At 38.8% G+C, this 26,495-nt stretch overlaps 2 protein-coding genes and 1 pseudogene across 2 annotated transcripts; 1 reads left to right on the top strand and 2 right to left on the bottom strand.

The window, feature by feature from the left end:
• Positions 1-213: 213 nt before the first annotated feature.
• On the top strand, positions 214-864 carry LOC147283550 (secreted RxLR effector protein 161 pseudogene; annotated as a pseudogene).
• Positions 865-6,398: 5,534 nt separating this feature from the next.
• On the bottom strand, positions 6,399-11,643 carry LOC147283549 (uncharacterized). The gene is made up of 5 exons (XM_086244030.1): positions 11,497-11,643; positions 10,575-10,770; positions 7,463-7,825; positions 6,968-7,210; positions 6,399-6,874 (listed from the first exon to the last, which is right to left on the bottom strand). Exons 1-5 carry the CDS (start codon positions 11,641-11,643, stop codon positions 6,399-6,401), a joined length of 1,425 nt encoding a protein of 474 aa, XP_086100156.1.
• Positions 11,644-11,682: 39 nt separating this feature from the next.
• LOC147283548 (uncharacterized) lies at positions 11,683-16,773 on the bottom strand. The gene is made up of 3 exons (XM_086244028.1): positions 16,635-16,773; positions 16,271-16,320; positions 11,683-13,692 (listed from the first exon to the last, which is right to left on the bottom strand). Exons 1-3 carry the CDS (start codon positions 16,771-16,773, stop codon positions 11,683-11,685), a joined length of 2,199 nt encoding a protein of 732 aa, XP_086100154.1.
• Between the last annotated feature and the right edge of the window lie 9,722 nt (positions 16,774-26,495).

Genomic DNA, 26,495 nt, shown 5'->3' with positions numbered 1-26,495 from the left:
ATTGAAATGGCTGCAGATAAGGATAAATTGTTTCTTCAATCTGTTTTGAAAGAGGATTATGGGATATTTATCTACCAATCTAAGTATGCTAGAAACTTGGTCAAAAAATTTGGGTTTGAGTCTTCCAAAGTGGCTAATACTCCAATGAGTAAAAGCTCCAAACTTCATAGGGATTCAAGTGGTAAGCAAGTGGACCAAACCTTATATAGAAACATGATAGAGATTCTCCTCTACCTTACAGCTAGTAGACTGGACATAGCGTTTGCGGTAGGAGTGTGTGCTAGGTTCCAAAGTGATCCCAAGGAATCTCATTTGTTTGCAACAAAGAGGATAATCAAATATATAAGTGGGATTCTTGACTATGGTTTGTGGTATATCCAAGACACCAACACTAAATTGGTTGGGTTTAGTGACTCGGATTGGGCTGGGTGTAGTGATGATTTGAAGAACACCTCGGGTAGTGCTTTCTATGTTGGAAATAACTTGGTGTCTTGGCACAGCAAGAAACAGAATTTTGTCTCTTTGTCTATTGCTGAAGCTGAATACATAGTCGCAGGGAGTTGTTGTACACAACTCATTTGGATGAGACAAATGTTAGCCGATTATGGAATTGATGAGAAAACATTTCTCATCTATTGTGATAATATGAGTGTTATAGATATCTCCAAGAACCCGGTCCAACACACTAGAACCAAGCACATTGACATAAGACATAATTTCATTAGAGATCTTGTGGAGAGTGGAACTCTTACTTTGACTTTTGTTCCTTCCGAAAAGCAACTTGCAGACATCTTTACCAAAGCTTTGAAGAATCCAAAGCACATTAGTTTTCGGAAGTCAATTGGCATTTGTACAAATGCGTAATCCCATGTAGTTACATGTGCTTCAATGTCTAAGTTTTTTTTTTTATTTGGTTTAAGTAGTTTAGTTTGTTTTTTTTTTTTTTAAATAACCGTTTTGAAAGGTCTTAACATTACTTGTCACACTCTCTTTGATATTCAAAAAGGCTCTTGCATAACATTTGTCATGTCAATAGGCATAATCCCTTCTTCTTGTCAAATGTTAGCTTTGAGGTCTTTTTCTATTTAACACTTTGCCATGGTTAATCAAACTTGTTAAATACTTTTTAAAAACAATTTGTTTGAGGATGCAATTTAACTTCTCAAGAAAATTCCTCATTTGTAACCTATCTTAAGCTAAGTTTTCTTCATTTGAACAAATGTGCACCATACAAAAAAAAAAAAAAAAAAAGTGTGACCAAAGAAGTCACTGCCCTAGGGAGTGATAAGGTGTTTTTATGGTGTTCTAGGGTAAAGAGTCGCAAAATTGGACCAAATCATTGCACTACATATGGGGTGTGCCTGAACAAAATATAAAAATAATTTTCACATAGCTATTGTCATGAGTTGAAAAACTTTGATTTTAAGATTTGTTCACAAATTAGAAATTTTCTTGAGTGGTCAAATTATAATCTCTTTTTGTGGATGAAACTTATCTAACTTTTTGGTTGTCTTTGACATTGTTTTACTCCTAGAACAAGACTTGATTGCTAACAATGACCTCCATATATCCCAAATATGCTTATTTGCTTGCAAAAACTTACAATTTTCATTTTCCATATCTATTAGAGTGTTGACATTGGTAATTAATTCTTTTCACATTTCTTTTTCTTGTCAAATCCCTTTGTCAAAATAAAGTCCTTGAAGTACATATAACTCATAGGATTTTTATTGTGTCAATTGTCATTGCTTCCATCTCTTCCAAGGGTTCTCTATTTTTATTTGTCAAATCATATGGCTGCTTTCTGTTCTAGTTTTTGTGTTAACCACTTGTACAAACTTTGCTCATTTTGACTGGTCTACAATTCATCAAATACAGTCTTTTTAGCAGGTCCATTCAGCTCTTTGGATTACTGTTCATTAAGGGCATTTCAGACCTTTCTCAATTTTTTTATTCTCTGGAAGTCCTTTATCTTGCACGCACCCCTATTTTTCACTTTCAATCCCTAGAATTTCATAAACTCTCTCATTCCATATTGTTGTTTTCCTAGAGCAATTATATTACACCTTTTTAACAACTCTAGGTTAACTCGCAAGTGCACGAATCACAGAGTAGCAAAGCTTGCAAATACGAGGTCGATCCCTCAAGGAATTGTATCAATGTCACAATTACTAATTCAATTAAATTCAATTAAATCTACACTAACTCACACACGCAATAGGGGGGTTTGGATTGATTTAGAGAACTAAAACAAAACAATTATATGAAAAGCAACTAAAATAGCAACAGACTTGATTTGAATGAAAACAATAATAAAGAAGTACTAGGGATCAGAATCCACCACAAGCATACCATTCACTTTACTATGGATATATGAACAATCACAAAACATACATGTCAATAAAGTTTGTCTACCAAAAGGCTTTGGTTATTCCCCTTCTAGCAATCATTCTTCTTTTGCATAACTAAGAGCCTATTAAGCTTCCAAAGTTAGTTATCTACACATGTGTCCTAAGAGCTTTGTTAGGCATTCCCTAGGCGCATGTTAACCATGTGAGATTTATTAAGATTTGTAAGAACGACAAACACATAGAGCGTAGATCCAAATTAATGTACCCTACGTCATCTATGACCTATTTTCTCATGAATATTTTCTTAGGATATTCACTTGTTACCAACTGAAATTATCATCCTTTTGAGCTTATTTAATTTCATAACAAATTCTAGATGCATGCAACCTAAGGTGATCAATCAAAGATGCAAACAAATAGATTCAAATATAACAGAGATTCAAGATTTATCAACATGTAATATAAATAAAAATTCAACAATCCATAGCAAAAGTGAATAGCATAACTAGGGCTTCATCCTCGCCCTAGCTAGATGTTTAGCTACACATAATTAAATTCACAATAAAATAAAACATCATTAAAACTAGGCAAATAAAAGGAAGAGAAGAGAAGAGGTGGCAGCTTGGCTGCCCTTGGGCTCCACGGCAAGGCTGCAACAAGGTGGCAAGATGGCTGCTAGGTGGCTGCAACGGAACAAAGGAGCAGCAGCGTGGCAGCAGTGGCGTGATGACTCAAAGTGGCAGCGCGTGATGACTCAAAGTGGCAGCGACAAGGTGGCACAAGGTGGTGGCGTGGCTGCAAGGTCCTCCTTCCCAAAGGCTTCGGCACAAAATAAAAGAGAAGAGAAAGAGGTGGCTGCAGCAAGAAAAGAAAAGAGAAAGAGAGAGGGCTAGGGTAGGCGGCAAGAAAAGAGACAGAGAGGCTAGGGTTTCAGAACTTGCAAAAAGCAACCCTCTTTGTGTTATAAAGATGTATTTATAGAGTGAAGGGGGCTGAAGCTTTCCTCTCCTTTTCATTGTGGGATTGACACTTTCCTTGCACATCAAGACTTGTAATTTTCGGCCAAGCATGGGCCTTGGGCTGATTTGGGCTCTTTTTGGGCGTAACTTATTTTCAGCTCGCGGAACTGCTGCGCTACCTTTACTAAAATGGCCATATCTTGAGCTAAAAAACTTGGAATCGAAATCCGTAAAATTCCCTGCGAAGCTAACATCCGTAGCTTTCCAACCATATATGGCATGACATCAGATTCGCTCTGTAGAAATACAGAATCACTGTCGAAATTTAGTGTTCATTTTCTAGGGTTTTGACTTCTTGTTCAATTAGGATTCCTTGTGATCTTTGACTGAATCTTATGAGATTTCCCTTGAGCATGAAGGATTCCTTCCTTGGGCCTTGGATCAGCTGAGTGAGTGCGGCATAGGCTTGGGCTCTTGGATCTTGGAATGGCACAACTTGGGCTTCCTCCAATTGGGCTTGCAATAGGCGCATGACCTTGGTCCTTTGGGCTAGGGTTATGTGCATGGCCCATAGTGCATGGGCTGCATGTGTGGTTCATGTCATGTGATGATGTGGCACGGTTGACCATTGACTTTGACATTTGACCTTTGACTTTGACCAAAAGTCAACCTTGACCAAAAAGATTCTCCAAAAGATTTTGTCTGAGATTCTCCAAAGATTCCTCCAGATTCCAGATCCTTCTAGAAAATTTCCTCAAGATTCTTTTTTCCATTTTTTCCACTTTTACGATAATGCCCTTGATGTCTCCTAACATGGTTAGGACTCTTTTTCCAACAAGGATTAAGTTTCCTAGTTCATTCAGGATTTCCTGCTCTAACTAGAACTTCTCATTTATGACTTCTGGCAATGGTGATTTCTTCTTCCCCAAGAATGACACTTCCTGATGTGATTAGGAATCCTTATTGAACTAGGATTGCACCTTTCCTGGTGTGACCAGGATTTCTTCTCATTTCCTAGTTTGACTAGGAAAACTTCCAAAATTGGTCTTTTAAGCTCATTTCCTCTCATTTGCTCATTTAATCCTACAAGCACAAAAACAAACTAAAAGTACATAAAGTATCAAGTTCTTGCATTCTAGGTTAGGAAGTTAGTATCATAAAGTGATGCAAATTGCACACTCATCACACCCCCAAACTTAGATTTTGCTAGTCCTCGAGCAAAAAGAGCAAAGAAAAGACTCAAGACAGACTCAAAACATCCCAACACATGAATTCATGAGTGTAGCCATCAATAGCATAGTTAAGCAAGGTACATATAGAATTTATTCTGCAACTTCTAATAGTGCTTCAAATAACATACCTTACTCCTCCACGAAACATTTAGACCATCCTTGACACAAACTCAAGTATTAGACAAACAAGACTAAATCAGCATATACAAAATAGCATCAACACCAATTCTCACAATGACATACCCTCAATAATAAAGCGCTCAGAGATTGGGTTGACATGTGCACTCAAGTATATGTGAGAGATAATATGTAACAAATACACAAAGCCACATATTAATCATGAAAGAAAGGCCCATTGAAACAAAAGCACTGATCTCAAGAGAGGGAATTAAAATACTTGGAATAGAATCAATAACCATAGGCTTCCCTTTTATCTAAACTCCACATAATGAACTACAATTCTCCCAAGATCAAGTAGGGCTTCCATAAGGGTTGTAATAGAGGCTTAGGTCAGGATATGGTATTGAAATGAAATGGATAACAAAGGGTTTAAAACTATGGGTTTGCATAGAGAAAACAATGGAGGTATTCCTTGCATAATTTGCACTCATGGCTCGAATTTGAACATCTTTCTACTTCAATCTTTTGAAATCGTCCCTTTTTCTTTTTCTTTTCTCCTTTTTTTTTTTGTTTTTTTTTTTTTTTTAGGGTACGGCATACACACTTTAAGCACAATTCATTTTCTTTTGTATCAAGCTATGCATAGATATTTCTTTTCAACCTCCTAATTCACAAACTCAATGCAAAACCATAGGTAAGGTAAACGGGTAGAGGAGTAAAATTCCCCTAAACTTAGGGTTTGGTATAGGGGTAAACAAAGAAAAGGTCATTAGGCTCAAAATGTTTGACTAGGGTTATAACATAAGGTAGGCTTTAGGCTATGGGTTAAAAACAAATAAGGCTTAATATCATCTCCTAAGATTCATGTAGTTATATCCATGCTTTGTACAAAATAAAAAAAGAAGTTCTAGTTTCTTGATTCACAATTGTATTCCAAGTACTTAATCAAAAGAATGAGTAATGAGATCACAACGACTTTATATGACAAGAAAAGATTAGAGTACTATTAACACTCAATAATTGAAGTACAAGGCTCGAAAGCTCACTTAGGTCATATAAGTCTACTCTATCAAGTATATGCATCTCTAGTCATGCAAATCATCACTTAAGTTCATGAAAACAAAGCCCAAATTCATAGAGTTGTAAAGCATATTATGAAGCAATACTAGAAAAAGAAGAATACATACTATATATACAGGCAAACTATGCTCATAACAACTATACACAATCAAATCAATTAGTTGGGGACTCAAGACTAAAACAAACCAAAAGACTCAAAGACTTTGTTGTTAAAACACTGTTGCACACTTCTAAAGATTCAAATCCATCACTACGGTAGATGAAATCTTAAGAATAGATGCCTTTAATGTGAATTTGACACCCTCAAAACTTTTTTTTTTTTTTTTTTTTTTTTTTAAAAAACTTAAAAACTAATGATAAACATACTAACTAAACAAAAATAAAAATGCGTTGCATTCCCCACCCCCAAACTTAAAAGAAACATTGTCCTCAATGTTTAAAAGATGTGAATATGCAATGCACAAAAGCTAAAATAAAGAAACACAACTAACTAAGTAAATAAAGATAGGGTTTTAGGACTTCCCTGGCCATGCCGCGAAATGAAGCATCATTTTGACTCCATATCCATACTTTCGTCCTTCTTCCCTTTGAACAGTTGGGTTGCCTCCCAAGAAGCGCTAAGTTTCATGTCTTCAGCCAGACATGCCCATCTTCACTTAAGTTAGAGTCTCCTCTTGTGGATCGAAGTCAGGTTCAATAAAGGGTTTAAGGCGATGACCATTGACTCTAAACACTGTTCCATCTTTAGGATTCTTAATCTCAACAGCGCCATATGGTAATACTTGGAGAACCTCAAAAGGGCCGTGCCACCTAGAACGTAGCTTGCCAGGAAAGAGACGCAATCGAGTATTGTAAAGCAACACTTTCATACCAATGCAAAACTCCTTTGGCACCAACTTCTTATCGTGATAGAGCTTTGTCCTTTCTTTGTACAACTTAGCATTCTCATACGCGAAATGTCGCATTTCTTCCAATTCATTAAGTTGCAATTTCCGTTGGTCCCCAGCTGATTTCAAATCATAATTGAACTTCTTTATTGCCCAATAAGCCTTGTGCTCAAGCTCAACTGGTAGATGACAAGCTTTCTCATACACCAAACGAAATGGGGACATTCCAATGGGCGTCTTGTAAGCTGTACGATAAGCCCATAAAGCGTCAATCAACTTTGTCGACTAATCCTTCCTATTAGCATTCACCGTTCTTTCCAAAATGAACTTAATCTCACGATTCGAAATTTCCACTTGCCCACTTGTTTGTGGATAGTATGGAGTAGCTACTTTGTGCCTAATCCCATATTTCTTCATCAATGCCTCAAACAATTTATTGCAAAAATGAGATCCTCCATCACTAATGATTGCCCTTGGGGTGCCAAAACGCGCAAAGATGTTGGTCTTGAGAAAATTGGTAACCACTGGAGCATCATTAGTTCTACATGCAATAGCTTCCACCCATTTGGATACATAATCCACTCCAACCAAGATATACTCATATCCAAAAGCTGAAGGGAATGGTCCCATAAAATCTATGCCCCAAACATCGAAAATCTCGACTTCCAAAATGACATTAAGTGGCATCTGATTCCTAGCGGAGATGTTTCCCATTCTTTGACATCGCACACATGTAAGGTAAAACTAATGGCAATCATGAAAAATAGAAGTCCAGAAGAAACCTGATTGAAGAATTTTGTAAGCGGTCTTCTTTCCTCCTCCATGTCCTCCACATTCTCGAGTATGGCACATTTCAATTATGCTTTTTTGCTCCAATTCCGGCACGCATCTCCTAATCAATTGATCAGCTCCATATTTAAACAAATAAGGATCATCCCACACATACTTCTTCGCATCACTCAAAACCTTCTTCCTTTGATTATATGTCAAATCTTCAGGAAGCACTTCACTTGCCAAATAGTTTGCTATGTTCGCATACCAAGGAGTTGTAAGAATAGCAAAAAGTTGCTCATCTGGAAATGATTCTTTCAAAGGCAATGTGTCCTCTTCAGCTTTCTCCTCATTGACTATTCTACTCAAATGATCTGCTACCACATTTTCACACCCTTTCTTGTCCTTGATCTCAATATCGAATTCCTGTAGCAACAGAGTCCATCTAATCAATCTTGGTTTTGCATCCTTCTTATTTAGCAAATACTTCAGAGCTGCATGATCAGTGTAGATGATGATCTTTGAACCAATCAAATAGCTGATGAGTGTGCATTTTGCATCACTTTATGATACTAATTCCTTAACCTAGAGTGTTAGAACTCGCTATTTTGTGTTTCTTGTCTTGTTTTTGTGTTTTCAGGTCAAATGAAGCAGAAATGAGAAAAAGAAGCAAATGGAGCCATTTTGGGACAATTCCTGGTCAAACCAGGAAAACGAGTGAAATCCTGGTCAAACCAGGAAAAGTGCAGAAATCCTAGTCAAATGAGGATTCCTAGTCACACTAGGAAACATCAAGTCCAGAACCATCATTGCGGAGCCAGAAATGTGAAATCCTGATTCGAACAGGAATTCCTGGTTGAACTAGGAAACCTAACCCAACTAGGGAAAGGAGTCCTAGTGACACTAGGAGACCCCAGGGGCAATATGGTCATTACGAGAAGTCGAAATGGATAAGGAATCTCTCATTTCCAAGAAATCCTAGTTGCACCAGGAAATGTTTTTCAAGGTTCCAGAAGCTTCCAGAAGATGGTGGACATCCATGGAAATGAATGGAGGGAAGAAATGAATTTGAATTCAAATGGAAATGAGGGGCAAAATGGGAAGTCAAAAGTGGAGGGCCCATGGGCCCTAGGGATGCCGAACCAAGTGGGCCATGCATGCACATGCATGGGCCCAAACCCTAGCAGCCCAAAAGCCACACGCAAGGAGGAAGATGGCAGCCCATGCATGCGCATGCATGCCATGCAAACCCTAGCAAGGAAGAGGCCATGCGCAAGCCCAAAGGTGACAAGCCCAAGATGGAAGCCCATGGAGTGAAACCCTAGCCCATCTTGTGCAAGCTACTGAAGCCCAACATGGAAGCCCAACATGCAAGTCCAAAGCCCAAGACTACCAGCCCATGCGCCAAGGAGGGACCCTAGCTAGGCTAGGCGTGAGCCACTCAAGCCCAAACCCAAGCAGCCCAACACGCAAGGGCCTAGTCCAGCAAGCCCTAGCTGAACACGCAAGGCACTAGGAGAGCTAACCCTAGCCAGCCGCAACTTGCTTTTCCTTGCCTCTCAAGGAAAGCTTCTCCTATTTAAACCCCCTCTTATTCAGACTTGAGGCATTCATTCATTCTCTCCTCCTCCAGCCGAATTCTCTCTTCTCTCTCCCTTAGTTTTATTTTGCTGATTTAGGTTTTTAGTTTCAGATTTTCATTCTTGTAAGGTGAGCCAATTTCAGAGAGTGGTTTAGAAAGAGGGTGGCGTGACATTGAGAGGGGAGGATCACCTGCTGCCGCAAGCCCAAGCTCACCTTGCCGTGAGCCAATTGCTTGTGCTGGTGCTTCCTTCTTCTCCCTCCTTGCCGCAGCCCCCATGCACTTGCACCTCTGATTTTTGTTTTCTTTTTTTTTTTTTCCTTCTAATTTCAGATTTGATGTTGGATATTGGTTTCTGATTTTATTTAATTTAAGTTTCTGAATTTAATTAGTTTATAGTTTGGGTTCTGATTTTAGTTAGTTGTTATTTAATCTTGCAATCTGATTTTGTTTATTTATCTCTTTATTGCTTTTAATTCATGTTGCTGATTTCCATTTGTTTATGCTTTTAGTTTCTTTAATTTTGCGTTTCTGATTTCATTTAATTGATGCACTTTAGAGTAGTTGTTTAGTTTATGCTTCTAGGTTCATTTAAGTTGCGTTTCTGATTTCCTTTTGCAATCATGAATTGGGACTTTGTTTACTTGCTGCTGTTTTATTTCTTTTATTTGTTTTATTTAATTATGTAGGTTAGTTATTCTATCTTGCATGTTAGTCGTAGGTTGATTAATGGATTCGTATGCTTTAACAAATCGTTTATCCGTCTCTTGGTCTGTTAGTTTGATGTTTGCACATATTAAATTTCCACTATCTATTAAAACCCCCGTCACTAGTTGTTTGCATCCTTTGACTGGCCACCTTAGGGTAATTGCATCTAGTTTATCCGTTAGGTTTAGCTGTGAAATAGTCAAAGACACTAAACCACAAGTAACAAGGGAATAAGGGATTATTCTTGGTAGTGGGGTTGGGCGACCTCTATAAGGAAATAGTCAAAGCTTATATGTTGTGCATGTTTGACGTTCTCATAAAACTTAATGACTCCTGCATGGGTAACAGCTGCCCTAGCTTGAACTAGGGAACATGTAGGTTAACTAGCTAAGGAAGGCCCAAGAAGCTCTTAGTTTATGCATTAGGAGAACAATGGCGAGAAAGTAACTAGCCAAACCTTTTTAGCTGTCAAACTTTAATATGTTGTGTTCAAATTAACTGTCATTAGCCTTGGATGGTTATTGCATGCTTATCTGATTTGAGACCGAAAACTTGACATTGCAAGATAGAATAAGGTGTGTGTGCGTGTGGTGATGTGTGCGTGTGTTTCCATCTTTCAAAACCCCCCATTAGTTATTCTATTGATTGTTTGCACTGATTTGTTGTATATTAACCATTCCCTGTGGGATCGACCTCGTGCTTGTACGCTTTGCTACTAATGCGATTCGTGCACTTGCGAGTAAACTTAGAATGAAGTAATTGTTTATTTTATTCTAAGAAAACACATCAACAATAGCATCGAAACTTCTCCAACGCAAAGATCACAGCAAGTAACTCCTTTTCAGTAGTCGAATAATTCAACTGAGCGTCATTCAGAGTTCGGCTTGAGTAGTAGATCACATGTGGCAACTTGTTCACTCTTTGACCCAAAACAGCACCAACTGCATAATCACTTGCATCACACATGAGCTCAAATGGCAAATTCCAATCGGGTGGCATAATGATAGGAGCTGATGTGAGTAGTGTCTTCAACTTATTGAACGCATCCAAGCATGCTTCATCAAACTCAAAATACACATCCTTTTGTAATAACATGCACAGAGGTCTTGAGATTTTGGAAAAATCCTTAATGAATCTTCTATAGAACCCAGCATGCCCTAAAAAACTTCTCACCTCTTTCACGCTTGTTGGAGGCGGCAACTTTTGTATCACATCTATCTTAGCCTTGTCAACTTGAATACCATCCTTCGAGACAACATGACCAAGAACTATCCCTTGTTGCACCATAAAATGACACTTCTCCCAATTAAGCACTAAATTGGCCTCTTGGCATCTTTTCAATACTAGAGACAGATTACTAAGGCATGTACTAAAAGAAGAACCAAAAACAGAGAAATCGTCCATAAATACCTCGATGATCCGCTCCACCATGTCTGAGAAGATAGACATCATACATCTCTGAAATGTGGCCGGTGCGTTGCACAGTCCGAACGGCATCCTTCTGTATGCAAATGTGCCAAAAGGACATGTAAAAGTCGTCTTCTCCTGATCTTCGGGTGCAATAAAAATCTGATTGTATCCACTATACCCATCCAAGAAACAGTAGTGACTATGGCCAGTCAACCTTTCCAACATCTGATCAATGAACGGCAAAGGAAAATGATCCTTTCTTGTTGCGGTGTTGAGCTTCCTATAATCAATACATACTCGCCAACCAGTCTTTGTTCTTTGGGGAACCAACGCATTCTCATCATTTTTCACAACTGTGATTCCACTTTTCTTTGGAACCACATGAACAGGACTAACCCATTTTGAATCACTAATAGGATAAATGATGACAACATCCAATAACTTGATTACCTCATTGCGCACCACTTCCTTAAGCGTTGGATTCAATCTCCTTTGAGCATCACGGGTAGGCTTAGACTCCTCCTCAAGCAAAATTCGATGCATACATACTGTTGGCGAGATCCCCTTGATATCGGCTATGGTTCATCCCAATGCTAACCGATTTTCTTTCAGAACGGCCAATAGTCTCTTTTCTTCGCTTGCGCTCAGATTAGATGCAATAATAACCGGCAAGGTCTTGTCTTTTTCCAAAAATGCGTATCTCAAGTGCTCAGGGAGTGGCTTCGGTTCTAACTTAGGTGCCTGCTCAATGGAAGGTAGTGATTTCGGATTAGTAGAGACCAACGTTTCAAACTGGTTGGACCATCTGCCTTTTTGTGTTGAACTCCCTTCAAATAATGAGTGCACATTTTCCACCATTTGACACGTAGAATAATCAGACTCCCCTAATGCAACTTCCAATGGCTCTTCTACTAAACTCGCCTTCGTGACCTCCTGAAGTAGTGAATCCATATAGTCAATTCTTAGACAATCATCCTCCTCACGTGGATATCTCATAGCACCAAACACATCGAACTCAACAGTTTCACCAAGCACAGTCATTGTCAACTTCCCAGTACTCACATCAATCTTAGTGTTTGCTGTGGCCATGAATGGTCTTCCCAATATGATTGGCAACTCATTTCCTTTAGCTGGGATATCCTCCATCTCTAGAATAATGAAGTCAGCTGGCATAATCAAATCAGCAACCTGAACCAATACATCCTCAACTATACCTTTCGGAACTTTCACTGAACGGTCTGCCAATTGAAGTGTAACACCAGTGGGTTTGAGTTCTCCTAAACTCAATTGCTCAAAAACTGAATATGGCATCAAATTAATGCTTGCTCCAAGATCTAACAATGCTTTCTCAAATTTGTGATTCCCAACCAAACACGGAATTGTAAAGCTACCTGGATCCTTCAACTTGGGTGGCAACTTCCTTAACAAAACAGCACTCACTTCTTCACTTAAAGCCACTTGCTCATGCTCTTTGAATTTCCTCTTATGAGTGCATAACTCCTTCAAAAACTTGGCATACTTAGGAATTTTTTGAATGGCATCAAGCAACAGAATGTTAATCTCCACCTTTTTAAACATTTCCAAAATTTCCTTTTCTTGATCCTTCTTTCCTAAATTCCTTCTGCGATGAGGAAAAGGCAATGGAGCTCTCGGAATGGGTTGAGGAGTCACGGCCTGCTTGCTAGCTTCAGTGGCTGTGAGCTTATCTTGCTTCTTTATTTCATCTTCCTCTTCTTGCTTGATCTTTTCCTTATCCACCTTGTACTTCTGAACTTGTCTAGGCTCTAATATCTCTATCTCATCATCATCTTGATCATCATTCTTTTCAACTCGAGTAGTGCCCACTTTGTTATCAACAACCCTTCCACTTCTCAAAGTAGTAATTGCTTCAAGTTCATCACGAATTGGTACACCCTTTACGACTTTGTCCAAAGTTGAAGTCACTTGTTCTAATTGGGCTTCCAAACTTGATATGGCTCTTGTTGTGGCACTCATCTGCTCCTCCGTCTTGTCCATAAAAGACCTTGTATCATTGGACATAGAAGTTGTACTCTGAGCCAATGCAGCAATCATGCCTTCCAAATAAGTACTTCTATGTTCCATAGGAGGTGGTGTATTCGGCCTAACTTGAACTTCATTGCACGACTCTTCTTGTGATAACTTTGAAACCTGAATTGCCATCATCTGCATCATCTGCTTAAGTTCAGCCATCTCAACTTCCATAGCTGATTTCTTTTCCATTTTCTTCTTCCTGTTCCATTGTTGAGAATTCAATGCTAACGTCTCAAATAGCGCCCATGCATCCTCAAATGTTTTCTCTTTCAATGCCTCTCCACTAGACATATCCACCATAGCGCGATCTTGTTCCAATAAACCCTCATAAAAGTAGTCAATTTGCATCCATGGAGCAAAACCGTGGTGTGGACAAGAATTCAAAAGCTCTTGGTACCTATCCCAACTTTCATGAAAAACTTCATCTTCAGCTTGTGTGAATCCCCATATCTGCTTCTTCACAATGGTTGTTTTACTAGCTGGATAGAACCTCAAAAGAAACTTATCTGCCAATTCCTTCCATGTTCTAATAGAACCAACCTGCAGAGAATATAACCAAGTTTTAGCTTTATCTTTAAGAGAGAAAGGAAATAACCTTAACTTCCTTTGCTCGTCACTTAATCTTCGTAGCTTGCCAATCTCGCATATCACATGGAATTCCTTGATGTGCAAATAAGGATCCTCGCCCTCTTGACCATGAAAGGTTGGTAGGAGTTTGATTGTCCCACTTGAGATCTCAAATTGGTCAGCTTCCACTTGAGAGTAGGCTATGCACGTGGGCTGCTCAAGTAATGTTGGAGAAGAAAACTAACTCAATGGTCGTTTGAGTTCAGTAGCAATCGGCACCACTTTCTCCTTGGCTTCCTTCTCTTGTTTTAACAGAGTGGTCTTTGAGCTTGATTCCATTGTACCTTAAAAACAAGAGAATTAGTAATAGACCAAGATATAAACAGAAAAATAAAAAGACTCAATTAAAAGTAATTAAACTAGTAATTAACACCAATAACAATTCCTCGGCAACGGCGCCAAAAACTTGTTGTATGAAAAGCAAAACAATTATATGAAAAGAAACTAAAATAGCAACAGACTTGATTTGAATGAAAACAATAATAAAGAAGTACTAGGGATCAGAATCCACCACAAGCATACCATTCACTTTACTATGGATATATGAACAATCACAAAACATACATGTCAATAAAGTTTGTCTACCAAAAGGCTTTGGTTATTCCCCTTCTAGCAATCATTCTTCTTTTGCATAACTAAGAGCCTATTAAGCTTCCAAAGTTAGTTATCTACACATGTTTCCTAAGAGCTTTGTTAGGCATTCCCTAGGCGCATGTTAACCATGTGAGATTTATTAAGATTTGTAAGAACGACAAACACATAGAGCGTAGATCCAAATGAATGTACCCTACGTCATCTATGACCTCTTTTCTCATGAATATTTTCTTAGGATATTCACTTGTTACCAACTGAAATTATCATCCTTTTGAGCTTATTTAATTTCATAACAAATTCTAGATGCATGCAACCTAAGGTGATCAATCAAAGATGCAAACAAATAGATTCAAATATAACAGAGATTCAAGATTTATCAACATGTAATATAAATAAAAATTCAACAATCCATAGCAAAAGTGAATATAACTAGGGCTTCATCCTCGCCCTAGCTAGATGTTTAGCTACACATAATTAAATTCACAATAAAATAAAACATCATTAAAACTAGGCAAATAAAAAGGAAGAGAAGAGAAGAGGTGGCAGCTTGGCTGCCCTTGGGCTCCACGGCAAGGCTGCAACAAGGTGGCAAGATGGCTGCTAGGTGGCTGCAACGGAACAAAGGAGCAGCAGCGTGGCAGCAGTGGCGTGATGACTCAAAGTGGCAGCGACAAGGTGGCACAAGGTGGTGGCGTGGCTGCAAGGTCCTCCTTCCCAAAGGCTTCAGCACAAAATAATAGAGAAGAGAAAGAGGTGGCTGCAGCAAGAAAAGAAAAGAGAAAGAGAGAGGGCTAGGGTAGGCGGCAAGAAAAGAGACAGAGAGGCTAGGGTTTCAGAACTTGCAAAAAGCAACCCTCTCTTTGTGTTATAAAGATATATTTATAGAGTGAAGGGGGCTGAAGCTTTCCTCTCCTTTTCAATGTGGGATTGACACTTTCCTTGCACATCAAGACTTGTAATTTTCGGCCAAGCATGGGTCTTGGGCTGATTTGGGCTCTTTTTGGGCGTAACTTATTTTCAGCTCGCGGAACTGCTGCGCTACCTTTACTAAAATGGCCATATCTTGAGCTAAAAAACTCGGAATCAAAATCTGTAAAATTCCCTGCGAAGCTAACATCCGTAGCTTTCCAACCATATATGGCATGACATCTGATTCGCTCTGTAGAAATACAGAATCACTGTCGAAATTTAGTGTTCATTTTCCAGGGTTTTGACTTCTTGTTCAATTAGGATTCCTTGTGATCTTTGACTGAATCTTATGAGATTTCCCTTGAGTATGAAGGATTCCTTCCTTGGGCCTTGGATCAGCTGAGTGAGTGCGGCATAGGCTTGGGCTCTTGGATCTTGGAATGGCACAACTTGGGCTTCCTTCAATTGGGCTTGCAATAGGCGCATAACCTTGGTCCTTTGGGCTAGGGTTATGTGCATGGCCCATAGTGCATGGGCTGCATGTGTGGTTCATGTCATGTGATGATGTGGCACGGTTGACCATTGACTTTGACATTTGACCTTTGACTTTGACCAAAAGTCAACCTTGACCAAAAAGATTCTCCAAAAGATTTTGTCTGAGATTCTCCAAAGATTCCTTCCAGATTCCAGATCCTTCTAGAAAATTTCCTCAAGATTCTTTTTCCCATTTTTTCCACTTTTACCATAATGCCCTTGATGTCTCCTAACATGGTTAGGACTCTTTTTCCAACAAGGATTAAGTTTCCTAGTTCATTCAGGATTTCCTGCTCTAACTAGGACTTCTCATTTATGACTTCTGGCAATGGTGATTTCTTCTTCCCCAAGAATGACACTTCCTGATGTGATCAGGAATCCTTATTGAACTAGGATTGCACCTTTCCTGGTGTGACCAGGATTTCTTCTCATTTCCTAGTTTGACTAGGAAAACCTCCAAAATTGGTCTTTTAAGCTCATTTCCTCTCATTTGCTCATTTAATCCTACAAGCACAAAAACAAACTAAAAGTACATAAAGTATCAAGTTCTTGCATTCTAGGTTAGGAAGTTAGTATCATAAAGTGATGCAAATTGCACACTCATCATTCCATCACCTCTCTCTCTCGTTCTCCTCTTGCCGAGACGCTCTCTCTCTCTCTCTCTCTCTCTCTCTCTCTCTCTCTCTCGACTTGCACTTCACACAGCCTCCATCACCTACTATTCTCGCCTGCTCTCTCTCTCGCTCGCGACTCGGCCTACCCTTTCTTGCTCGTCTCTCAGACTGCATCTCTTTGTAGCATTTCTGTCTTTGTCGTACCCTCCACCATGTCGGGCTCCACCATCATTCCTAGTCGCAGCTGCCAACACAGGTCATAGAAGGAGGACTGTGATGCCCAAGATTTTATCGATGGGCAGAATAGGTTTGCAACTCGTTGGGCAAAAAGGTTCTTTCGCATTGTGTGTTCCCGATCCGTGGTCACTGAATGCCATTACAGGTTAGAAGACTTCAATCTCCATTTCTTTCGCAGGGTGTTCTCTTTCCTCTGTGACTATCAAGTTTCCACTTTGAATGACCTCCCCAAGACCGTCCCTTCCTACAACCTCACCATTGTCCAAGAATTTTATGCTAATTTTCCAGGACGCATAGCCCGAAATGGATTTAATGTGTATGTGCGAAATTGTGATGTGTACTTTCGGCCTAGTGAAATTTGTAAGGTTCTTGGGTTGAAACAGTACACCCACTTAGATTTGTAATATTTAGCGACATCTAGGACATATTCTGCTAAACACTTTCGGGCCTTGGCTTATGTTAATCCTGCTACCCCCTTAAAAGATGGCTCGTTACTTGAGAAGTCTGAGTTCAAACCTTTTCACAGGTTTTTGTGGGTCCCACAACCCTTATCCTTTTGAGGAGCAAATCCAAGTCATGATGTCCATTCTGAATCAGGAACCCGTTCCCTTAGGTTTCCTTATTTTTGAACACATTCAAACAAAGACAATTGGTAGGGGTCGTGACCACAAGGGTGCTCTCATTTTTCCTCTTCTTATCCACCTACTTTGTGCCCGCAGTGGTGTTCCCCCTGTGGCTGACTTGGATACCTTTGCAGAGCCTATGGCTGACTATACAAATGAAAGTTAGTGAAACATTTGCTCGCAAAAAGAGGGGTGATCAGGCTCCTCCCCTTGAACAAGAGAATGCTGCTTTTCTTGCAAAGGTTAAAGGTCAATCAGCCATCATTGCGGATCTCATGACCCAATTAGCAGCACACACTGCTCATTTTGTTGCTTTTGTCATTGTTCCTTATTCAGATGGGCTGCATACTGAGGCTAGTGATCCCCATGATGACGTCCCTGATCATACAGATGCAGCACCAGCGATGGACCCCACCAATGCTCCTATGGCAGCAAGCACAAATGTTCTTCAGCCTGCGGATGACTTTGAACTTGCCATGCAGGCCCGTTATCACGATGCTGCAGCTGCTGCAAATTATCAGTTTTAGGAGAGTTCGTATTTAGGGGGAGTTAGTCTTTAGGGGGAGTTACTCTTTCAAGGGAAAATTTATGGCATTTACTTCAGTTCTCTTTGAGTATGTTGCCTGTAATTTGTTCTTGCATATTTTTTTCAACTCTATGTATTATGCAGCCGCTGCCACCATCGGAACCACCACTTTTGGCTGCAGGTTAATGGTTGTTTGACCCGATTCCGCCCAATTGAAGTCCTAGGAACCCTTCTAGTTCCATTTGGTGAGAATTCGGTGATTTTTGTGTGTTGTTTGGGGCGAGGCAGCCACTGTGTGTGGTGGCGGCTGTCCGTTTCGATCGTTTAGCGGCCATTTGTGTTTCTAGTTTGTAATTGTGTTGATTGCTAGTCTTAAAAGGCACACGGGCTAGGGAAATCTTATTCCCGATGCAGTCATGCTGCCGGATTTGTTATCCGAGCGTGTTGCCGTCCAAGGGCATTTCAGTCTTTTCACATGGTTGCACTGTGATTGAAATTTGATTATTTGTATTGTGTGCTTGTATTGTATTGTTTGCTAGGACTTGGTAAAGTCTAGGCTTGAATCTTGAAGATGGAAATAATGATGTTTATGCATTTGAGGTTATTAATTAGGATGTAAATAATTGAGGTTGAGGTTAATAGTTGATGATTAGGCAATTGTTTTGCTCGAATGGTTATTATTATTGATGAAATATTATGTGATTGAGGAATTATGGACTCATGAGGATTATTTATTTATGGCTTGGTATTATTGTGAATATATTGTGGATTGTAAATTGTGATAATTGACGAAAAGTATTTTGAGGTCATGTGATTAATTATTGAGGATAATTATTATGTCATTTCATTCATACGAGCTCTAGTGACCTTACCGGGTTGTTTGTTTGAATGACTCGGTGTACCATGGATATGGTGCAGTGTGGTTATTTGTGTTTTGCAGGCTAAGTAGGCTGAGGAGGCAGTGAGGAGAAGACGAGGCAGTGGGACCCATTTTAATTTGATTTAACCGATTTTATACAGTGATTTTACATAAATGTTTTTGGACTCGCACTCTGATTTATTATATGCATTTATTTATTATGTTAAGTGCATAACTCATTCTTTGAAAAGGGATTTAATTGGCAATGTTTTAGTGTGTTTATTGGGCCCGAGATTCGGCGCGTTACAACGGTGCACGGACATAACCTCGGTATAATTAAACAAGCAAAACAAAGGAATAAAATAATCTAATTAACAAGAGTACAAAATTTAATAAAATTTTAGCAGAGTTTCAACAGGGGGATTGAAGAGGTTACCGAAGGCTAAAAATGAAAATTCTAATTTCTGCAAAACTTCGACTCTAGAGGATGGGGCTCGGCTCCACGAACACTTAGGCGAAAACGGCTCACCAATCGAACCTCTAAAACTCCACTTATGATCAAAATAGAAAAATTTCTATTTAATCTCTAGAGAGAGTAAGAGAGCAACTAGAGAGAGAGGAAATTTCTAGAGATAGAAGCTCTAGAACTCAAAGTTTAGGTGTGAATGAAAGTGATGGATTTGAGGGGTATTTATAGGTGGGCAAGGGTGGATTTAATTGCTAGGATTAATTTAGAATGGATTGCTAGAATCAATTGGAAGGATCTAGATCCATAATTAAAAATAAAATAAATATAAAATAAATATTAAAATAATAAAAATCAGAACTCTAGAGAATTCTACAACATCGTAGAAGCTGGGGTTTGTGCTTTGGGCTTTGTAGGATCGGCTTTGAGCTTTGAGCTTTGAGGAATGGACTTTCAAAACTTGAAATGGGAGTTAAAAATTTAGTGGAAAGTATGCACCGAAATGACGTCTTCGTGCGTTCTTAGCCTCAAATATGGTTCAACAAGTCTAAAGCGCTAATACTAACATGAGAAAGTGCTTCCCCATGTCTTTTTTGTCAACCCGCAATGTTTTTGTGCAACTAGGATGAAATTGGACTATGTATGCACCGAAAAGATGTCATCGTGCGTTCTTAACACCAAATATGGTTCAATAGATCTAGAAGGTTAATCCTAACATGAGAAAGTGCTTCCCTATGTTTTTATTGACAAATGGGCACGTTTTGGAGTAGTTTAAACGAAATTGGACCAAGTATGCACCGAAATAATGTTTTCGTACGTTCTTAACATCAAATTTGGTTCAATAGGTCTAGAAGGATAATCCTAACATGTGATAGTGCTTCCCCAAGTCTTTTTTCCCAAATAAGCACGTTTTGGAGCAATTTGGACGAAATTGGACCAACTTTGCTCCGAAACGACGTTTTTGTGTGGTCTTAAACCGAAGTGTGGTTCAATAGGTCTAGAACGCTAATCCTAACATGAGAAAGTGCATTCTGATGTCTTTCTTGCCAACCGGGAACATTTTGGTGCAATTAGGACGAAATTGGACCAAGAACGCACCGAAATGACGTTTTTGTGCATTCTTAATGCAAAATATTGTTCAGTAGACATAGAACGCTAATCCTAACATGAGAAAGTGTTCTCCCATGTCTTTCTCTTCATCCGGAAATATTTTGGTGCAATTAGGATGAAATTGGACCAAGTATGTAGAAAAATGAAGTTTTCGTACATTCTTAACACCAAATGTTGTTCAATAGGTTTAGAACACTAATCATAACATTAGAAAGTGCTTCCCCATGTCTTTCTTGCCAACCAGGAACGTGTTGGTGCAATTAGGACGAAATTGGACCCAGTATGCACCGAAAATGACGTTTTTGTGTGTTGTTAACACCAAATGTGATTTAATAAGTCAAGAATGCTAATGCTAATTTGAGAAAGTGTTTCCCAATGTCTTTCTTGCCAACGGGGAACGTTTTGGTGCAATATGACGAAATTAGACCAAGTATGCACTGAAATGACATTTTCGTGCATTCTTAACACCAAACGTTGTTCAATAGGTCAAAAACGCTAATCCTAACATGAGAAAGTGTTTTCCCATATCTTTCTCTACAACCGGAAATGTTTTGGTGCAATTAGCATCAAATTGGACAGTGTATGCACCAAAATGACGTTTTCGTGCATTCTTAACACCAAATGTTGTTCAATAGGTCTAAAACGCTAATCCTAAAATGAGAAAGTGTTTTCCCATGTCTTTCTCTACAACTTGAAATGTTTTGGTGCAATTAGGATCAAATTGGACCAAGTATGCAGTAAAATGACGTTTTCGTGCATTTTTAACACCAAATGTTGTTCAATAGGTTAAGAACATTAATCATAACATTAGAAAGTGTTTTCCCATGTCTTTCTTGCCAACCGGGAACGTGTTGGTGGAATTAGGACGAAATTGGACCAAGTATGCACATAAATGAAGTTTTCGTGTGCTCTTAACACCAAATGTGGTTCAATATGTCTAGAATGCTAATCCTAACATGAGAAAGTTTTTACCCATGTCTTTCTTGCCAAATGGACACATTTTGGAGTAATTTGGATGAAATTGGACCAACTATGTATCGAAATGATATTTTCGTGTGATGTTAACACCAAATGTGGTTCAATAGGTCAAAAACGTTAATCCTAACATGAGAAAGTGTTTGCCGATGTCTTTCTTGGCCACCGATAACGTTTTGGTGCAATTAGGACGAAATTGGACAATGTATGCACCAAAATGACATTTTCGTGTGCTCTTAACACCAAATGTAGTTCAACAGGTATAGAGCGCTAATCCTAACATGAGAAAGTGCTTCCCAATGTCTTTCTTATCGATCGGCAATGTTTTGTGCAATTAGGACGAAATTGGACTAAGTATGCACCGAAATAACGTTTTCATGGGTTCTTAACACCAAATGTGGTTCAATAAGTCTAGAACACTAATTCTAAAATGAGAAAGTGTTTCCTGATGTATTTCTTTCCAACCGGGAACGTTTTGGTGCAATTAGGACAAAATTGGACCAAGTATGCACCGAAATGACATTTTCATGCATTCTTAACACCAAATGTTATAAAATAGGTTTAGAACACAAATCCTAACATGAGAAACTGTTTCACCATGTATTTTTCTACAACCAGAAATGTTTTGGTGCAATTAGGATTAAATTGGACCAAGTATGCAGCAAATGACGTTTTCGTGCGTTCTTAACACCAAATGTTGTTCAATAGGTTTAGAACATTAATCCTGACATTAGAAAGTGTTTCCCATGTCTTTTTTACTAATTTGGAACGTGTTGGTTCAACTAAGACGAAATTGGACCAAGTATGCACCTAAATAACGTTTTCGTGTGCTCTTAACACCAAACGTGATTCAATATGTCTAGAGCGCCAATCCTAACATGAGAAAGTGATTACCCATGTCTTTTTTCCCAAATGGGCATGTTTTGGAGCAATTTGGACGAAATTGGACTAAGTATGTACCGAAATGACGTTTTCGTGCGTTGTTAACATCAAATGTGGTTCAATAGGTTTAGAACGCTAATGCTAATATAAGAAAGTGTTTCTCGATGTCTTTCTTGCCAACTGGAACGTTTTGGTGCAATTAGGATGAAATTGGACCAAGTATGCACCGAAATGACATTTTCGTGCATTTTTAACACCAAATATTGTTCAATAGGTCTAGAAAGCTAATCCTAACATGAGAGAGTGTTTCACCATGTCTTTCTGTGCAACTGGAAATGTTTTGGTGCAATTAGTAAGAAATTGGACCAAGTATGCCGTAAAATGATGTTTCCGTGCATTCTTAATACCAAATGTTGTTCAATATGTTTAGAACACTAATCCTAAGAATAAAAAGTGCTACCCCATGTATTTCTTGCCAACTGGGAAAGTGTTGGTGCAATTAGGACGAAATTGGACCAAGTTTACACCGAAATGACGTTTTTGTGTGCTCTTAACACCAAATGTGGTTCAATAGGTTTACAACGCTAATCTAAACATGTGAAAGTGTTTCCCTATGTCTTTTTTCTCAAATGGGCACATTTTGGACAAAATTGGACCAAGTTTGCTCCGAAACGATGTTTTATTGCGGTCTTAAACCGAAATGTGGTTCAATAGGTCTAGAACGCTAACAATAACATGAGAAAGTGCTTCCACATGTCTTTCTTGCCAACCGGGAATATGTTGGTGCAATTAGGACGAAATTGGACCAAGTATGCACCGAAATGACGTTTTCGTGCGTTCTTAACACCAAATGTTGTTCAAAAGGTTTAGAACACTAATCATAACATTAGAAAGTGCTTCCCCATGTCTTTTTTCTAAATGGGCACGTTTTGGAGTAATTTGAATGAAATTGGACCAAGTATGTTCTAAAATAATGTTTTCGTGCTATGTTAACACAAAATATAGTTCAATAGGTCAAGAACGCTAATCCTAATATGAGAAAGTGCTTTCCCATGTCTTTCTTGCCCACCGGTAACGTTTTGGTGCAATTAGGATGAAATTGGACAAAGTATGCACCAAAATAACATTTTTGTTACGTTCTTAACACAAAATGTGGTTCAATAGGTCTAGAGCGCTAATCCTAATATGAGAAAGTGTTTCTCAATGTCTTTCTTGCCAACCGGGAACGTGTTGGGGCAATTAGTACGAAATTGGACCAAGCATGCACCAAAATGACGTTTTTGTGTGCTCTTAACACCAAATGTGGTTCAATATGTATTAAATGCTAATCCTAACATGACAAAGTGCTTACCCATGTCTTTCTTGCCAAAAGGGCATGTTTTGGAGCATTTTGGACGAAATTGCGCCAAATATATACCAAAATGACGTTTTCGTGCATTCTTAACACCAAGTGCGGTTCAATAGATATAGAACGCGAATCCTAAAATGAGAAAGTGCTTCCCCATTTCTTTATTGCCAAATAGGCACCTTTTGGAAGAATTTGGACGAAATTGGACCAAGTATACACCGAAATAACGTTTTCGTAAGTTTTTAATACCAAATATGGTTCAATTGATCTTGAACGCTAATCCTAACATGAAAAAGTGCTTCTCCATGTGTTTGTTTCCAAATGGGCATGTTTTGGAGCAATTTGGACAAAATTGGACCAAGTTTCCTGTAAAAAGACATTTTCGTGTGGTCTTAAACGAAATATGGTTCAATAGGTATAGAACACTAATACTAACATGAGAAAGTGTTTCCCAATATCTTTCTTGCCAACCGGAAACAATTTGGTGCAATTAGGACGAAATTGGACAAAGTGTGCACCAAAATGACGTTTTTGTACATTCTTAACACCAAATGTTGTTCAATAAGTCTAGAACGCTAATCATAACATGAGAAAGTGTTTTCCCATGTCTTTCTCTCCAACTAGAAATGTTTTAGTGCAATTAGGACAAAATTGGATCAAGTATGCAGAAAAATGAAGTTTTCGTGCGTTCTTAACACCAAATGTTGTTCAATAGATTTAGAACACTAATCCTAACATTAGAAAGCGTTTCCCAATGTCTTTCTTGCCAACCAGGAAAGTGTTGGTGCAAGTAAGACGTAATTGGACCAATTATGCACCGAAAATGACGTTTTCATGTGTTTTTAACCCCAAATGTGGTTCAACAAGTCTAGAACGCTAATGCTAATATGAGAAAGTGTTTCCCGATGTCTTTCTTACCAACCGGGAACGTTTTGGTGCAATTAAGATGAAATTGGACCAAGTATGCACCGAAATGACATTTTCGTGCATTCTTAACCCCAAATGTTGTTCAATAGGTGTAGAACGCTAATCCTAACATGAGAAACTGTTTCCCCATGTATTTTTCTACAACAGGAAATGTTTTGGTGCAAATAGGACTAAATTGGACTAAGTACGCAACAAAATGACGTTTTCGTGCGTTCTTAACACCAAATGTTGTTCAATAGGTTTAGAACACTAATCCTAACATTACAAAGTGCTTCCACATGTGTTTCTTTCCAACCGAGATCGTGTTAGTGCAATTAGGATGAAATTGGATCAAGTATACGCCAAAATGACGTTTTCGTGCATTCTTAACACCAAATGTTGTTCAATAGGTGTAGAACGCTAATCCTAACATGAGAAAGTGTTTCCCATATTTTTCTCTCCAAATGGAAATGTTTTGGTGCAATTAGGATGGGATTGGACCAAATATGCAGCAAAATGAAGTTTTCATGCATTCATAACACCAAATGTTGTTCAATCGGTTTAGAACACTAATCAAAACATTAGAAAGTGTTTCTCCATATCTTTCTTGCCAACCAGGAACGTGTTGGAGCAATTAAGACAAAATTGGACCAAGTATGCACCGAAAATGACGTTTTCATGTGTTCTTAACACCAAATGTGATTCAATAGGTCAAGAATACTAATGCTAATTTGAGAAAGTGTTTCCTAATGTCTTTCTTGCCAATCAGGAGCATGTTGGAGCAATTAAGACGAAATTGGACCAAGTATGCACCGAAAATGATGTTTTCGTGTGTTCTTAACCCAAAATGTGGTTCAATAGGTCTTGAAAGCTAATGCTAATATGAGAAAGTGTTTCCCAATGTCTTTCTTGCCAACCCGGAACGTTTTGGTGCAATTAAGACGAAATTGGACCAAGTATGCACCTAAATGACGTTTTCGTGTGCTCTTAACACAAAATGTTGTTCAATATGTCTAAAGCGCTAATCCTAACATGAAAATGTACTTCCCAATGTCTTTTTTGCCAACCGGGAATGTTTTGGTGCAATTAGGATGAAATTGGACCAAATATGTGATGAATGTGCATTTTGCATCACTTTATGATACTAATTCCTTAACCCAGAGTGTTAGAACTCGATATTTTGTGCTTCTTGTCTTGTTTTTGTGTTTTCAGGTCAAATGAAGCAGAAATAAGAAAAGGAAGCAAATTGAGCCATTTTAGGACAATTCCTGGTCAAACTAGGAAAACGAGTGAAATCCTTGTCAAACCAGGAAAAGTGCAGAAATCCTAGTCAAATGAGGATTCTTAGTCACACTAGGAAACATCAAGTCCAGAACCATCATTGCGGAGCCAGAAATGAGAAATCCTGATTGAAACAGGAAATCCTGGTTGAACTAGGAAACCTAACCCTACAAGGGAAAGGAGTCCTAATGACACTAGGAGACCCCAGGGGCAATATGGTCATTACAAGAAGTCTAAATGGATAAGGAATCCTTCATTTACAAGAAATCCTAGTTGCACTATGATGAGTGTTCATTTTACGTTATTTTATGATACTAACTCCCTAACCTAGAGTGTTAGAACTCGATACTTTGGTGTCTGTTATCTTGTTTTTGTGTTTTTAGGTCTAATGAAGCAAAAATAGGAAATAGGAGCAAATGGAGCCGTTTTAGGACATTTCCTGGACAAACTAGGAAACGAGCAGAAATCCTAGTCAAATGAGGATTCCTAGTCACAAGAGGAAACATCAAGCCCAGAACCATCATTGCCAAGCCAGAAATGAGAAATCCTAATTGAAGCAGGAATTCCTGGTTGAACTAGGAAACCTAATCCTACTAGGAAAATGAGTCCTGATGAGACTAGGAGTCACTAGGGGCAATATGGTCATTATGAGAAGTTGAAATGGACAAGGAATCCTACATCTACAAGGAATCCTAGTGGGACTAGGAAAGGTTGGTCAAAGTCAACTCTATCAAGTCAAGGTTCCAGAAGCTTCTAGAAGGTGGTGGACATCCATGGAAATGAGGGGCGAAATGGAAAGTTAAAGTCAATGGTCAAGGGTCAACTATGACATGTCATCAAGTCAAATGGGCC

This window comes from Dryas octopetala, chromosome 5 (genome assembly GCF_963921425.1).
Source record: "Dryas octopetala chromosome 5, drDryOcto1.1, whole genome shotgun sequence".
Taxonomy (NCBI): Eukaryota; Viridiplantae; Streptophyta; class Magnoliopsida; order Rosales; family Rosaceae; genus Dryas; species Dryas octopetala.
Note: the sequence above shows the minus strand (reverse complement) of the source record. Positions and strands in the feature narration are given on the sequence as shown.